Source organism: Mustela putorius, unplaced genomic scaffold, assembly GCF_011764305.1.
Source record: "Mustela putorius furo isolate JIRA1106 unplaced genomic scaffold, ASM1176430v1.1 tig00003869_pilon_pilon_pilon, whole genome shotgun sequence".
Classification (NCBI taxonomy): domain Eukaryota; kingdom Metazoa; phylum Chordata; class Mammalia; order Carnivora; family Mustelidae; genus Mustela; species Mustela putorius.
The window spans coordinates 19020585-19036968 of NW_025422021.1; the positions used below are offsets into that span (position 1 = coordinate 19020585).

Consider the following 16384-nt stretch of genomic DNA (forward strand, 5'->3'; position numbering starts at 1 on the left):
TTACCACCATCCAGGCATTGGCCTTAACTTGCATGCCGCCTCTGAAGAGTCCTTGCTGTATTTCTTGTTACTTAGAGAAACAGTATTTTCTAGAGCCTGTTGGCTAACCTATGAATATAAAATGTAATGTGGGGGCAGGTCTCATTTTCACTCTTGGAGTGCTCTCTGTCCACATCCAACCTACTGACCAAAGCAGGCTTCTGTCTGCCGGGACTTTAACCATGCTGCCTACAGTTATCTATGGCCAGACTGTGCTGTGTAATAATGGAAAGTTCAGGGAACTGCATGACTCTGCTGCTCTTCTCTTGTAAGTTCCTGCCCTGGTCAAACACAAACACTTTGTTACATTTATATGCTGTGGTAAGAATGGCACCTGTTAGTTAGCACTTTATATTATAGGAACTAATCCTATTCTTTTTATCTGTTGTCCTTCAAAAATATTTTTCCTTTTATGAAATAAAATAAAATAAAAGTGTCAAAAAACATACATGTAATTATAGATATCAGATGATATACTTTATTAACATGTATTTCATGTATATTAAGACTATTTCTCATATCATTGGCAGTACTATTAAAACTAATTCAAAATGAGTAGACAGTATCATTGGTTTGAAATTACACATTTTAGCATTTGAGCAGAGCTCATCTGCAGCCTGGAATAAGGCATGCCTTGCAAATGGGTTAGTCACTATATATGGAACATAATACATATGTCATATTGACTTATAAGCACAACATTGAGGCCATGGACTGAGCATATGTATTCTTTCAGGTAAAAAACTTTACTTTTTCTACTGAAAACATTACCTTAATACACATGGAGGGACATAAAGAGAAAACATTCAGTGATCCCAAATGCTATTTAGGTAAAACCAAGATACAAGCAAAAGGCAATGCTTTTCTTGGTAGTCCACTGGAAAGTAAGATTGGTATATAGTATCTTTCTGACCAACTTGGAATAAAATGTCAAGAAGGCAAGTCAAAAGGTTCAATAAAGAGTAAAATTTAAAAAAATAAATAAATAAGAGTGATTGAGAGAGAGAGAAGAACACTGCCATCAGTGCTGAGGTGACCCGGCAGCGGAAAATGAAGGCTCAAGATTCAACGTAACAGCAGAAAATTGGACCAAAGCTTTGGGAACAATTTTGTTTTTTCCTCAGATGATTTTCCACTTTTCTCTCAAATTGCTTTCAATAATTATTTTGCACTCTGTGGCTTGTTAGCATGTGTGGGCTTTATACTAGTCATAATTCTATCCAAACAAAAACTCATCACCTCTAAAGATAGCATTTCCAAGCCATGCTTATCTGAAGAGAAGGGTGGCGGAGCAGCCGCTGCCTTCAGTGCCAGAAGGAAGCTGGGTGGGCCCCAGAGCTCAGGGATGGAGGGCCGGCTGCATCCCAGGCAGCACTGTGAGGAAGCCAAAAATCTGAGACTTTCTGGGGAGGAACAGTCAAATCAGGCATTGGCCGTCACGACAATGACAACCTAGTTTATCTCAATCATACAGGAAAAACAGTGAGAGCACAAAGCTAACTGGGTATCCATCAGTTTATAAGTCAGAAGGACCTGAAAATGAGCTCCATGTAGCACTTCATTTACACGGGGTCCATCGAAAATACACTGAGTTCTACAGTGTGGTGAAGATGTTAAAGAATGATGATCCAAGTTTACCCAAGAACATTTGAAGGATTTCACCAATTTGACTAGAAGACTACTCATGCTGTGATTTGAATGCCATCTTTTAATTAAGACAGCCAAAGCATTTTTCAGATACTACATAAGTGAAGGATAGTTAATGTTATATCTAGTAAAAGGCAGGAAAACTGAGGCTTAAAAAAAAGAAATCAAATCAATGGCACTCAAAACACTCAGCACACATTATGGGCTAGGCGCACAGTGAATTGTCCAGGAGCCTACTCATGAACCCATTTATCAAATATGTATTGAGCATAATCTACATGATAGTAGTCCACCAGGTACTGATGACATAGCAATGAAAAGACATACACTATTCTCTCAGAGGATAGACAAGAAGGATCACTGCACAAAATACAGGAAGAAAGGAAGTAGTATCTGAGCCAGTCTTATTTGATCAGTTTGGTAGAAGACAGGAAGAAATTCTAGAAACAATGTAGGCTAAGAATAAAAAGTAGAAACAAATAGGACAATAACAATTAGCCCAGCTAGAGACAAAGCCCTGTGCTCAGTGAAAAATAAAATTGGAGTTACATTGTGGTGTGTTTTGGGGCGCCTGGTTGGCTCAACCAGCTAAGTGTCTGTCTTCCAGCTCAGGTCATGATCCCAGGATCCTGGGATGAGCCTTGTGTCCTTACATTGTGTTGGGCTCCCTGCTCAGGGGGGAGTCTGCTTCTCCCTCTCCTGCTGCCCCTCCCCCCACTGCTCTCTCTTACACACATGTTCACACTCTCAAGTAAATAAACGTGGTCTTTTAAAAAAAAATTGTGGTGTGTTTTGATTAGTAGGAAGTATGGATCTGAATTATAATTTGTGACAGCATAAAAGATCATTCATCTATCGTGACAAATGCTCTACCTTTAGTGAAATAGGTAGCGTCTATTACTATACCCACTTCTCAGGTAAAATCTGTATCTATGTAGGAACTCTCAAATAGCTCAAGGTCTGAACAACAGCAGAAAGCCAATGTTCACAAAGACGGTTAGAGTATTACAGAAAATATTCAGGAATTTTAGAATTCATGAATCTTAAAAAAATGAAAGGGACTTCAGCAATCAAGTTTGACCCATTTATTTTATCCAAGAGGAAAACAAAGTCCAAAGAACTCAGACCACTTTCTTCTTTGATTATTGGTATAAAAGATAATGCTGCAAACGTTAAACACATCCCACCCCCGCACACACACAGTACTCTGGAAGCCATAAAATGTGATGTGTCTAAGAGGGATGTATTAAAATTTCCAGGAGATAGAAGAACCAGTACGTACAACTAATCACTTTAACAATGAAAGCTAAACAAGGAAAAATGGAGAGAAGGAGGAGTCTACCTAGAATTCAAATAAATAACTGGATGTGGCATGTTTTTATCAGAACATTTGATTCGATATCTCCAAGTGACTTAACAAAATTATTATAAGACACAGAACTTTTGATAGAGTAGCTTGGATTTAGAAGATTATATTCTGGAGATACAGATACGGTGGTTTTAGAAAAGGTCTTATTTCAAATTTTAGCATGTGTCAAAAGGAGTTGGAGGTCTCGTTAACACTGATTTCTAGGTCTAGCCACAGAGTTTTGATTCAATAAGTCTGGAATGTGGTATAAGAATTTGCATTTCTGGGCGCCTGGGTGGCTCAGTGGGTTAAGCCGCTGCCTTCGGCTCAGGTCATGATCTCAGGGTCCTGGGATCGAGTCCCGCATCGGGCTGCCTGCTCAGCAGGGAGCCTGCTTCCTCCTCTCTGCCTGCCTCTCTGCCTACTTGTGATCTCTCTCTGTCAAATAAATAAATAAATCTTTAAAAAAAAAAAAAAAAGAATTTGCATTTCTAACATGTTGCCAGGTGTTGACTGATGCAACAAAGGTCCTAGAACTACACTTTGAAAATCACCGCTTAATGAAGATTACGCTCGCCTTACTCTAAGATTCAGTTAGAAATAGCGTTTGCCTCTGTAGTAATTAGACCATGCTTCCCCAATCCATAACTAATTCTCATCTTTCTTAGCAGTAAGACCTCTGTAATTTAATTGCATTAATTGCACTTATTCTTAGTTTACTTTTGCATCTTCTTGCCTTACTCGTGATCCTTCTTCATACAGATCATAAGTCTCTTTTGCTTCTTTTTGTTTTCTCCCATAGCATATATGTTGAAGTGAACCTCCGTAAACCAGAAAGTGTCAATATCATGATCACTGTCCAGAGCTCAATTTCCAGGATTTATCTAACATTAACTGCCTTCTACCCCCACCCACCCAGGAGCAAACATTCTGCTGGGGCTTTCTGCTTTTAACAGCAGCCCTTTTGTCAAATGTGTACAATGTCCTAGAGAATATTTAAGTAGGAAGGAAAGCATGTTGGTACTCTGAGCACATTTGGACATCCAGAATTTGATTCTGCAGTCTTCCCTTTACACAGAGCAATGTGCAAAATGTCAGGGTTCCAATATTCATTTCTATCCTGATTATAATCCTTTCTTTCTAAAAACTGAAGCATATGCATATGCATATGCATGAAGTACATGAAAATTTGGAACAGAAGCTCTGCGACCTTGGACTGGCCTGTGTAGCTATTTATTCTGCTTAACTCATTATTGAATTTTAAGGTCAAACTAATGTTTTCTCAATGCCATAAGACCAGAAGTGGGCTACTGATAAGAAAACCCAGGAGGATAAAGGTACAAGCTTATAACTATCATCGAAAGGACAAGAGGTGAGCCTACTTTAAATTCGAGTCTCAGGGAGCTGAACATTTTCTGCTATTTACCATCTTTCCAGATCACAATCAAAGTTACTCAATTAATCTGAGCAATTGCAGAAATGCAGCATTTCTGGAGAACTTGTCCATTTACCACCTGAATGCACAATTTCATAGAAGACCGGGCCTTCATATAAGACGCTACAGTCACAAGATCACATCCATTACTGGAGTCCAGAGCCTCAAGATAATGAAATACTGAGATCTGGGTGACCAAATAAAAAACCAACAAGGATTTAAGATCTAGTGCAATCTTTCTTAAATCATTCCATTCGCTATACTGATCATGCACTTTTAGTAACTAATTCCAAGTTAGAAAGTGAACATCTTTAAACTTTTTCTTTCTCCAGTTGTCAGAAGGAGAATTATCTTTCTTTGCACTGGTCAGAACTATATTTAAATGTTCAATAATGAATTGTGTCCACATTTTATTATTGATTCTCTTGTTTCTTTCCACATGCTGGGATTCACACGCAAGCGTCATCACATTAATCTATCACAGATTTTTAAAGCTGCCTGATTGAGGTATTGCAAGGGATTTCCCCCTACTTTTTCTTAGACTCAACTTTGAAGGACACGGCGGTGAATTTGCCTCTATAAATTTTTAATCTATGCTTGCATCCTTTTGGAAAACATGAATTCTAGGAAATTTAGTAGTATTTGATTACTTCTAAAATATAGATCTTCATAATCAAAAAACAGTAAACACCCATTGGAGTACAGTGGATCTATGACATAAAAAAGTTAGAAGCTTATTGAATAGGGTCTCTGCCTATCTAAGATTAATAAATTTCAAAATGGAACATCTGGGACACACGCATGTACCATACATACACAACCTCAGAAGTGCTTCTGGGCAATGGAAATGAGAGATGTGAATAAATTTATGATTACTATCAAATTTGTTCTCTCATATTTCATAGACATATAAAGGGAGAATCTAAAATTTTTCTTATAAGGGAAGAATATTAAACATAGTATGTTATATATACACACCATTTTTCATTTTATGAAATTCTGGAAGGGAAAGAGTATTCCATGGTATGGATATGACCTAAGGAGAATGCTGTGAAAGGGACGATTATACAGCTGGGGCTCTTGCTAACTTATTCTAGGGAAGTAGTAGAGACATTTAAACAGGGAATCAAAGCATGAAAATAAAGCGAGATAACATTTATAAGTTACTGCCTTAGTACACTTAAAGTATTCTCATTATCAGAAAGACTGAAGGGACACGGTCAATGAGTTTTATATTCAAAATTGTCTCCCTGAGAATTTCAACTTTCTTGAGGATTTCTTAACCTGCATAATTTTAATTACATCAAGCATGGATAACTTAAACCTGCAGAATTTTTATTCCACTGTCCATCTTATACATCCATACATTATTTACATTTAATGTATGCCAAATTTTGTCATATTCTTCTTGAATGGTATCAGAGGAGGAGATAAAACCTTTACTAAAGCCCTAAAAAGAAATACCCTAGTTAAGATATTTTTTAAAATATTATTTTAAAATTTTTAAAATATTTATTAAAAATATTTTTAAATATAAATATTTATATTTATATTAATATAAAATATTTTTAAAATTTATTTTAAAATATTTATTTTTTAAAATATCTCATACTTAAGTATGTCAAACAGAAAAATAAAGAAATAATGATAATTTTATGATATCATATTTTTAATGTAATAATATTACTAAAAATATGTTTCTAAGTATTTCTTCATTATTTTGGAAAATTGAAATAATTATGCAAAATTAAGATACAGCATTATGATCAATACATCATCATGATGTAAACATGTATATATAAAATACACTATCATGATCATCTCTAACGTGGGAATCCTCTGTCAGTGATGGGTCACCACTGAAAAGTAAAAGAATGCCAGCCAGTCATGTAATAGATAGCCATATTTGTAAAAACATCTGAGGAGAAATTTCATTAGACTTTGTGGCCTAACCTGACTTCACCTAATGACTGAGTAAAAGCTAGAACCATTGAAGAGTTTGCAAATGAATTCCCCTAAGGAGAGAGGAATATATCCACAATTTGAGAAACTGTGCTGTAGACAGGAAATAGCATATGTACAGACCACCTTGTAGATGAAGGAAAAGTAGAAAGAATTTTCACCAAATATTTTCTTTCATCTTCATTTCTATTCACATGGAAATGTTGTTCTTATATTTTACAACCTATGGACTCAATTGTTTCAGTAAACAGTATACAGGTCTTTTTTTTTTCCAGTTAGACTCTTCATCGTTTTTATAGAAACTTTTAAGCACTTCTTTAAAATATTATGGTTACTAGCCTTCAAAGGAGACCTAGACTTACACACGAACTTTAAATATGCCATAAAACTTAAAACAAATCATCTTAATGCATAAAATAGAATAGGATAGATCAGGAATTCACGGAAGTAATTAAATCCCCAAATTTTCTCAAACTACATTTACTCAATCTTGAAGCACTTTGAAAGCAGATCAGATCATAACCATTTCCTCTATTTCAAAAATAACTAATTTTATCTTTTTTTTAAAAGATTTTATTCATTTATTTGACACACAGAGAGAGAAATCACAAGTAGGCAGAGAGGCAGGCAGAGTGGGGGAAGCAGGCTCCCTGCTGAGCAGAGAGCCTGATGCAGGACGCAATCCCAGGACTCTGAGATCATGACCTGAGCCGAAGGCAGAGGCTTAACCCACTGAGCCAACCAGGTGCCCTAATTTAATCTTTTGATTAGAATTAGAATCTTGCCATTAAAACTTTGTTCTCTAAAAAATACCAATAAGAATACGGTCTCTTTCCTTCCTTCTCACATATTCAATCAAAAAGCAACCATTGTGGGACCATAACTTGGAAATACATAAGCATCAATAAGGTTCTGCTATCCACAAGGGAGGGAACAGAAAAGTAAACCTCACAATTTGGATAATGAAGTACAAAGTGTTTGCATACTTCACAAGGGTTTGGTTTTCTCACATAAGACCTGTGTTCTCTCTGTGTTCAAGTTTCAAATTTATGATTTTAAGCATTAATCTTCCAAACATGAATAGTCCACCTGTGGTTTTTAGTAACCATTAACCATCTAAAGATAAACACAACGATTTGGTTTTGCAAGGAGTGGTTACTATGCGAGTGTCCCATTTGCTTCTCTTTGTAAGATACTGATTTTGTTCTGACTTACTTCTTTTTCAGCATCTTCTAGTTTCTTTTTCTTACTCTCAGGCATTAAATCATCCAACCAGCTGAGTTCCCGTTTCGTAAACAAAAAGTCCATCAGTTTTCTTACAAATACCAGAGCTAACACCTATAGCAAAGAATAAAATAATTTATAACAGGGAAAAAATAAAAATGGGAGAGGTGAGAGGTAGCTCTGTTGCTTTTTTTTTTTTTTTGTGGAAACAAGTCAATTTCAATTAAGACTGAGATCAAAGTGACACTTGAAGACATGTGTGTATAATAAACATTGTCTTTTTGCAACCTTCATTTCCTTTTCTTACCACATCCCCAGAATAATAGCTCTCATTTTATCCAGTAAAGGAGTCATTTAAAGAAACTGTCTCAGAAAAAAAGAAAAACCTACAAAATATATTGACTGTTTCTTCAATAGATGTAGTTAATAGTTTGCATTATTTTAGATGAACATTAAACTATTCGTAGCTATGCTGATAGTATTTTAATTTATAGTCATTCAAATTTGCAATACTTTTGGAAATATTTGAAATTTATCTGAAATATTTAATAAAATTTAATTTTAGAAAATCCCCCTTGTTTTTCGGATTTGTTAGTATATCTTTAATGTTACCTTTTGAAATTTTACATTCTTCTACACAACTTCAGTTAATTCAAACCACTACGAATATTTAGTATGATAGAGACAAAACTAATATACATCCCTGAAATTCATATATAATCTTAAATCCTATCTTAGTCACTAGCTTTAGCAGCTAAAGTTTACATCATGGCTTCCCATAATTGTTCAAAATGACTTGTTCCAATTTCAGTTATATGTGTTTCCAAAGAGAACAGAAAGTCAGGAGAAAAAAAAAAGTTGACTTAGAAGTTTCATACCATCATGGGAAAGACAATAGCGGCTCTTGAAACTTTTATTATCCACAAAAGGCCAAGGCAGCTCATCTGAATCACTGTGAAGAGATGGACTTTTCGAAGTGGTACATGCCTTAGATATATGAAATCTGGCTGGTGTTTTGCAGGCATCCAGAAGAGCTTTATTCTATCAAAGAACTAAAAGATAAACAGACTAAATTGCTTTTTACAGGCAATAAAAGTAAGACAAGTAGATGTTTAATATGGTCCAAAATATCATACATCAAGACCACACTTAAGCTGACATCTGGGCATCAGGACAATAGGATTGTTATGCATATACTCTGAAATGCACAATTTCAGTTTCATAATTTCCCATGTTTATTGCATATGGAGACAGGCTATAACTTAGAAGAGTTTAAAAATATTAAAGCCAGTGCTAAATATTGCTACCTGGGAGAGTGTAACTTTGAAAGACAAAATGTAATCATCATCTTCTTTTTCATTATCGCATCCCAAAGCTCTACCTTTTATTTGCCCACTAAGCACTAGGGTCCAATCTCTGTCCTCTTCTTGCCTGAAAGAGCTCATCCATTCCCATGGCTTTAACTTTTACATGCTTGTTAGAGACTCCCAGACTTGGGTCTCTACTTCAGCATGCGCTCGCTCGCTCTCTCTCTCTCTCTCTTGCCAGAGCTCTCCACCCACATCCTGCTGTTAAGTGGGATGTGTTGACTCTGCTGTTTTGGCCTCACCACACTGACCCCCAACGGGGTTTTGAGGCTGTCTCTACAAACAACCTTAGCCACAAAGATTTAACCTAGATGAATTACTGTTAATCAAGTATTTCCCAGAGCAAAGTTTGTTAACTGATTTCTAGTTCAGTTTCTTCTAGTGCACTGTTGAGCCATTTATAATTTTTCAATTGTATTTTATTTAAATTATTTTCATTTGGAACAGTTACTTCTGTTTTAAATTTTACCATGAAGACAGTACAATTATTTTTGGACTATAAAGATATTGTTATACTTTCGATTTTGAGTTTTCTCTACCAAAGCAAATTTTCTCGATTCAAACTTTATAGATTAAATCTTTACAAGAACCTTAAACCTTCAGTCACATTTTACTCACTAACAAATTGTGCTGCTACATGTTAGTTTTATTTTACATGGACCATTTTGTTTAATTTTTCTCAGGCAGATTTTTACAGTTTCCAATGTTTCCAACAAGAAGTGATTATTTATAAATGATGGTTTCAAGCACTGTCAGTTCTAGTTCATGCCATTCCTAGAGTAATATCTATTATGCATCTTCAAAAGAATGATATTTGATTTTACTTCTTGTCTAAATTATTAAAAAAACTGTAAGCAATTCTCATCAAATATTCCAGAATTACTCTAATAAACCAAGGGACAAGTATCCATGGAGTTAAATGTTAGCGTTGAACAACTTTTTTTTTTTTTAAAGCAAACCATATATATTTAAATATACATGCAAAAAGGGTGTTAATATATAATTAATAATAAAATGAAACAAAAATATAAAATATATACAAATATTTAAAATTTAAGTATTAAAATATTAAAATAAATAACAAAAATGATGTAACATAATATGTAATATATTGGTAATATATTTAACTATATAATAGGAACCTCAAATTTAACATAAATCCCTCTTTTCTTCTGTATTCCTTGACTTATGGCACAGCCTGGCTGATACTTCTTCCCTCAGTCATCTAAACCAGAATCATATGTAGCGTAGTTCATCCACTGTTCATATACTTAATGAATTTATGTTTATATTCATTAATGCCTTCCAAAATCATTTATTGAAATGTACCTCTACGCAAGTACCAAGTGCTAAATTTCTTTTTCTTGGTTCATCCTTCTCCATATTGCCTCCAAAAATTTCTTTAGGTCTTCTTATTTTTATCTCCTAAGTATCTCTTTAAATTACATGTCATTAAACAAACCAAATTCGGTGACTGGTGGAGGTGAGAATAGGGAAGAAATAAAGCAAAATCCTCTGGCTTGCAGCTGCGTGTTTCAGTTTCTATAGAACTCATTTCTCCCAGCCACCATTTCTCCATTTGTGAAGCTGCTATTGCATAAGTGTACTTCAGTGTGTGGGTGCTTCAATTGTTATTGTTTAAATGGCACATTTGCTTTACTTTGGATTCCTGAAGTGTTGGAATGAATATAGATGTGGTTATATATCTGAGTACAGAAACAGCATTCATAAGAACACTGTGATCTGTTTTTTCTGCCATGTTGCACAGTGAGAAACCTAGATACTATGCTTCATAATATTGCCAAACAATCAGGTACTATATAAGTTCCTTCAACATAGAAGGTAACTAATTAACTAACATGCTCCTTGAACTGTTGGGATTCAGTACATGCATATTACTACTCAAGTAATGATGATCATGGTATATGTATCCTGAGTTTTGCACTTGGCTTTTACCTTGTCCTAATATCAACAATACTCCATTCCCCCACACAGTTAGCCACAAAATCCCATTTAGGAATTTCGACTTCATGAGTTTGGTGTTCACTTAAATTTTCACTAGCCTTGTTTCTCAGTGTGAGACCCTGCTTACTGTTTCATTTGTGCTATTTAAACGCATTATACTTTTCTCATAGGCCTTTAATAATGTTTTCCTCAATTTTCATTTGAGAGATTCACACCCCAAATAATTCCAAAACTTGACATTCTTGTTTAGTTCTAAACCTCATGGGTATAAAATCATGTGAGTGGAATTAGGGGGAAAAATCTGTTGAAACCTATCAAAATGATTTTACTTTGTTTCTTAAACTTCTGCTGCTGTATTTATGTGAGCCTGGGGCCTAATAATAAATACTTTTCACTTACAGATGAAATTAGTACTCGTGGAACTTTTGCCAAAGGCAAAAAACAGTAAAACAAATAAACAAAACCTCTTCAGTACTCTTCTCTATCTGCCTTACCAAACCAAGTCTTTCAAAATATACTTTTCATACGTGAAATTATAAATGAGCAAATTAAATTTAATTAGAGTAAAATTTAAATGCATAACACACTTCTCAGCCATTTCCCTCTCCCAAGTAAATTCTACCCGAGTATCAGGAAGAACAGTCAAAATACCTAATTCGGGTGTCCAGTGATCTTTCAATGACTTCAAACTGAAATTTTGCCTCAGTTCTGATATCTAGTACTTCCCTAAGGCTGAAATGCTTTTTCTTCTCCCAAAGTCAGAAACTCATTGGTTGTTCATTCAGGAAGAGAGTTTCTGTGCTGCCTGTTCCTCAGCGTAAAGACTTTAGCTAAGCGACCCATGGTTTTGTTGCTCGGAATCCATTTTGTTTGGCTAAGCAGCCTGCAGTCACCTGGATCAACACTAGCTCCTCATGCAGGCACATGCCCTAGGTAACTGCCAGCAGAGTCACAAGTAAATGTAAGCTCCTGAGATGACTCCCTCAAATGTCCTTGCAGTCAACAGTCTCCCTTAACTCCCAGAGCCTTTCCTTTACATGCTCCTTAGGTAAGAACCCCCCACCCCGGGGCTTACCAAAACCCTGCTTTTTATTTGAATTGATCAATCAGACTTAGACCAATAACCCCAAAGCACTCCACCCACAAATCTTAATAAAGTCATGTGCCACAGGTCTTGATTCTTTCTCTTGATTTTTTTCCCATTACAGACCCTTAAGGTGCACCAGGTACTTCCTCCAGGACCAGTGAGTAATAAATTACCTATTTCAATTTCTCTTCTAGTCTATCCTTGAACCACAGCATGCCATCCAGCGCCCTGTGCTCCACTTCACATGGGTTAATTTTACAAATTCATAGTAGTCGGGTGACTTTTCTTTCACATCTTTGAACAGCAATGAGACTAGCTGTGTCTTAGAAAAAGCAGCAGTTTGTTTTCCCTTTGGTCAACAAAAAATAAACTATACTTCACAATAAATAACGCTTAAAATTAGTCCCCTTTGAAGAAAACTCGAGTGTTTTAGATCAATGATGTTAAGTCATTAGACAAGATTTTTCCAAGGCAAATTTAAGTAGAAATCTCCCTCTTTCTTCATGTGGCTTTCTTCCCTGAGTATTCTCTTCTTGTAAGGATCCTTGTCATTGGATTTAGGGTTCACCCCAAATGTTGGATGATGGGCTCATATTGAGCCTCATAACTAATCCATCCTCAGAAGCCCTTTTTCCAAATAATGTCACATACTGAGATTGCAGGTGGACATGACTGGGGAAACACTATTCAAACCACTGTGATATCGCGAGCATGAATAATTTTCCAACTTCCTCTGCAAAAAACTAGAATACAATTGTGGTCATTTTAAAATGTATACACAAATTCTTCAGTAATATTCTCTTCCAGAGATGGAGTCTAACTTCCCTCTATGTGTGCAAGCTGGACATAATGACTCACTTCAAACAAACAAACAAACAAACAAACGGAAGTGACCATATGTAACTTTGGAGACTAAGTCAAAAGGCACAGTGACTTCACCTTCACTCTTCTCACATTGCTCACTCTGATGGAAGTCAGCTTCCTGGTCATGAGAGCACTTAAGTGTCCTATGAAGAGCCTATCTAGCAAAAAACTGAGGCCTCCTACCAACAGCCACAGAGGAATCAATGCCTTTTCCCAGGGCTGTGTGGTAAGCCATCTTGGACAGAGGTCCTCTAGTCCTAGTCAAGCTTTCCGATGCCTGCAGCCCCACATCCCAACAGCAACTACAAGAGACATCTTGAGCCAGAACCACCCGGCTAATCTGTTCCCAAATTCATGACCCACACAAACTGTGAAATAATAAATGTTCATTGTTTAAAAGTCACTAAGTTAATTGTAGTTTGTTATAAATTGTCATATAATTTGCTAATAGAAAATTAATACAACTGTATGCAACTAATACTTATCTAAACAAGTAATAAGCTTCCCTTTACATCTTGAAATTGCCTTACCCTATATATTTTTAATTTAATTTTAAAAAAGAATTCTGTAAATATAATCATTCTAGTAATAGAAAAACAAACATAAAAGGAAGAAAATCACCCGGGATCTCACTACTTTAATAACTGTTTTTATTTCTCTACCTTCCCTTTTGATTCATTCACACTCACAGCTTTATAAACCTATAGGGTAGGTACAGCATGTTTTCCTATTTTTTTGCTCTGCATTAAGCCATAAGCCTTTTTACCATGTTCCTTTTATGGCCATCATAATTACCAATCTTAAGTGACTGTAACATAGAGACCACTTAATTATTTTACTGCTGATGGATAATTGGGTTATTTCCAATATTTTGATAGTATGTGTTACAATGAACATCTTTGTACATACAGTTCTTCTTTTCTGTCCCATACACATGATTACAGTATCAAAGATTAAAAGCATTTGGATATTTTTGAAATGTACTATTATTAGTTTTCTAAGAGGTCTGTACGTCTAAACCTTATACAGTTTAATATAACTTATGGTAATCAAAAGTACCTTAAAATTATGAACCATTGTGAAGAAATTTAATGGTGGTGTGAAAGCTGCTCCTCAGATGATGTCATTTTCTTAGCTATCACATGATTTAGCATCAATAGAATTAAGATAGGTCATCACAGATGTGAATGGTTTACTGCAAGCAATTTACCTGAATTCCCTTTAGAGATGAAGCACCCATATAAAGAAACACTCCATATAGCACTGGCATGGGAATAAACTGTAAAAGAACAATTGGAGAAATGATACAAGTTATTTTCATATAACTGGTCATGCTATTTTTCACTTACCAAAGAAAAACACAGAAAAATAAATATTTTAAAGGCAACATAAGGCAGAGCCAGAAGTCCCAGGTTCAAATCCTAGCTCTAACACTTTTTAGCTGCATAACCTTAGGTAAGTTACTTAAGCTCTTTGTGCCTTAGTTTTCCTATGTGTATCTAAAAAAGGATGGTAATAATAAGGTTGTTATGAGTATTTAATAGGTCATAACCTATAAAAGGGCATATAAAATACATAATAAAGAATAAATATTAACTATTACTATTATACTACTTAAGGGAAATTTGAATTTTGTTCCACAATGGTAAGATATTTGGATTAAAGATGGAGCTAACATCTAGATGTTCTGATATTATGCAAGACATTTGCAAACGTCGACTGTTCAGTTTTTCTCTTTTTATTGGAATAGTTCGGCATAATTGTAGCTCTGTACTTATATAACATAGAAATAAGTTCTTGAAAACGTACTTACATAAATGATTAATTTTAAGTTAACCTATATAACTGATTAAATCATTCCATTAGGACTTTCAAATTATAGACAACTAAAATGAGTTATAAGTTAGAATACAATTGACATAACCTTGGTTATACCTGTCAAAATTCTATGACAAATAACTACTCTTTAATGCTCTTCAAAATGGACTCAATTATTTTAAATGTAAAGAAAATAAGGATATACAATGGTGATATCCATGCAGTAGTTTCATGAAACATTTAATATACAAAACTGCATATGTGGCCATGACTATTACATGGCTCATCTCTGCACCTCTATCTTATACTAGGTAATGTTAATTGCAAATACATCTGACACGAAAATGGAGACTTTATTTCATATGGGCCTGCAGTGAATTCAGGTCAAGAATGAGTTAGAAATAATGAGTGACTTCTCCCCATAACCTAGTAACTATTTCAAAATTACAGTAATAATTTACACATCACATTTACTTTGCCAAGCCAAATTTCTTCGGTATTTAAGGTTTCCAAAACACAGCACATAACTTCCCCTGTTAAGAAGTTATATAAACATGGTAAAGAAATTCATCACTTTTGTCACATGCCATACAGTATTTGCAAATTGATGGCTTTGATTCAAATGAAATTTCTTAAACAATAATAAATATATTCCGCCTTCTCTTAACTTCATAAAGGCAGATTTCATTACCTTCAGAATACTGGTCATAAAGACTGATGAACCCATAAGAATGAAAATCATAAGCCCAGTAACCCTTTGCTCCCGAATGCCAAGAAACTTGGGCTGTTCTCCTGGAGCTGAACATTCTGATTCCAGTTTTAAGCTGTTGACATGAGTGATGGACAGGACAGTGGCAGCCACAAACCACGGCAGGCCCATGATGGAGCACACCCCAAGCATGACAGCCACCATCAATAGATCCAGATGGTACCCACAACCTTTCTGTTAAAAGAAAGAAAAGAGGATTCTCATAGGAACTGAATTTAGTATAGAGACAAATGACACCACCACCATGGAACAGTAAGAATAGAAAAGAGATACTATCTTGAGTCTTAGACAACTGATTCTAAAATGCAAAATAAATTAAAGATAAAAAAGTAACAGTCTGAAAATATATAATCCACTTAAGGAAAAGTTGCAGATGTTCCTATTACAATTATGATTATAGTAACTTCAACCTACTTTAATAGGTTTAATGTACGTCTGGGTTCAGATTACATTAGTTTCCATTCTATTTCTGTTGGATAATTAAAGTCATTATTAAATACAGTCACTTTGCTTGGTTTCCTTAAATGGGCAAGTTAACTTACAATTCATATAGCTACTCATTCATCCTTTATTCATACAAAAAATTACTGAACACCATGTACCAGGCATCAGGGAGAAAACAAAGAGAAAACAAAGTAAGGACCATATCCACGACAGTACTCAGATGGTCTGAGTGTGAATAGAAACCACTTCCTGACAATACTCAAGAAGCCCTTCATATCAGACCTAAAGAGAAACTCTTCTCAAACACGGTGTTTCCAATTGCCCTCTTTTGTGTCAATGGTGGGTGTCTCAATGTCTTACTGGGAAAAATAATACCATGGAATCTAAGCTTCCTTATACACACCTGTTTTTATCC

At 35.2% G+C, this 16384-nt stretch overlaps 1 protein-coding gene across 8 annotated transcripts in view; it reads right to left on the bottom strand.

Annotated features, from left to right (window-relative positions):
* SLC4A10 (solute carrier family 4 member 10) overlaps positions 1-16384 on the bottom strand; it is a 312033-nt gene that overhangs the window by 12110 nt on the left and 283539 nt on the right. For all 8 annotated transcript variants that reach the window (XM_004743945.3, XM_004743944.3, XM_004743949.3 and 5 more), the window contains 4 exons: positions 15448-15699; positions 14149-14217; positions 8534-8707; positions 7647-7769 (listed from right to left, as the gene is read on the bottom strand). In XM_004743945.3, the coding sequence (XP_004744002.1) occupies positions 7647-7769; positions 8534-8707; positions 14149-14217; positions 15448-15699 (618 nt within the window). The remainder of the gene's footprint in view (positions 1-7646; positions 7770-8533; positions 8708-14148; positions 14218-15447; positions 15700-16384) is intronic.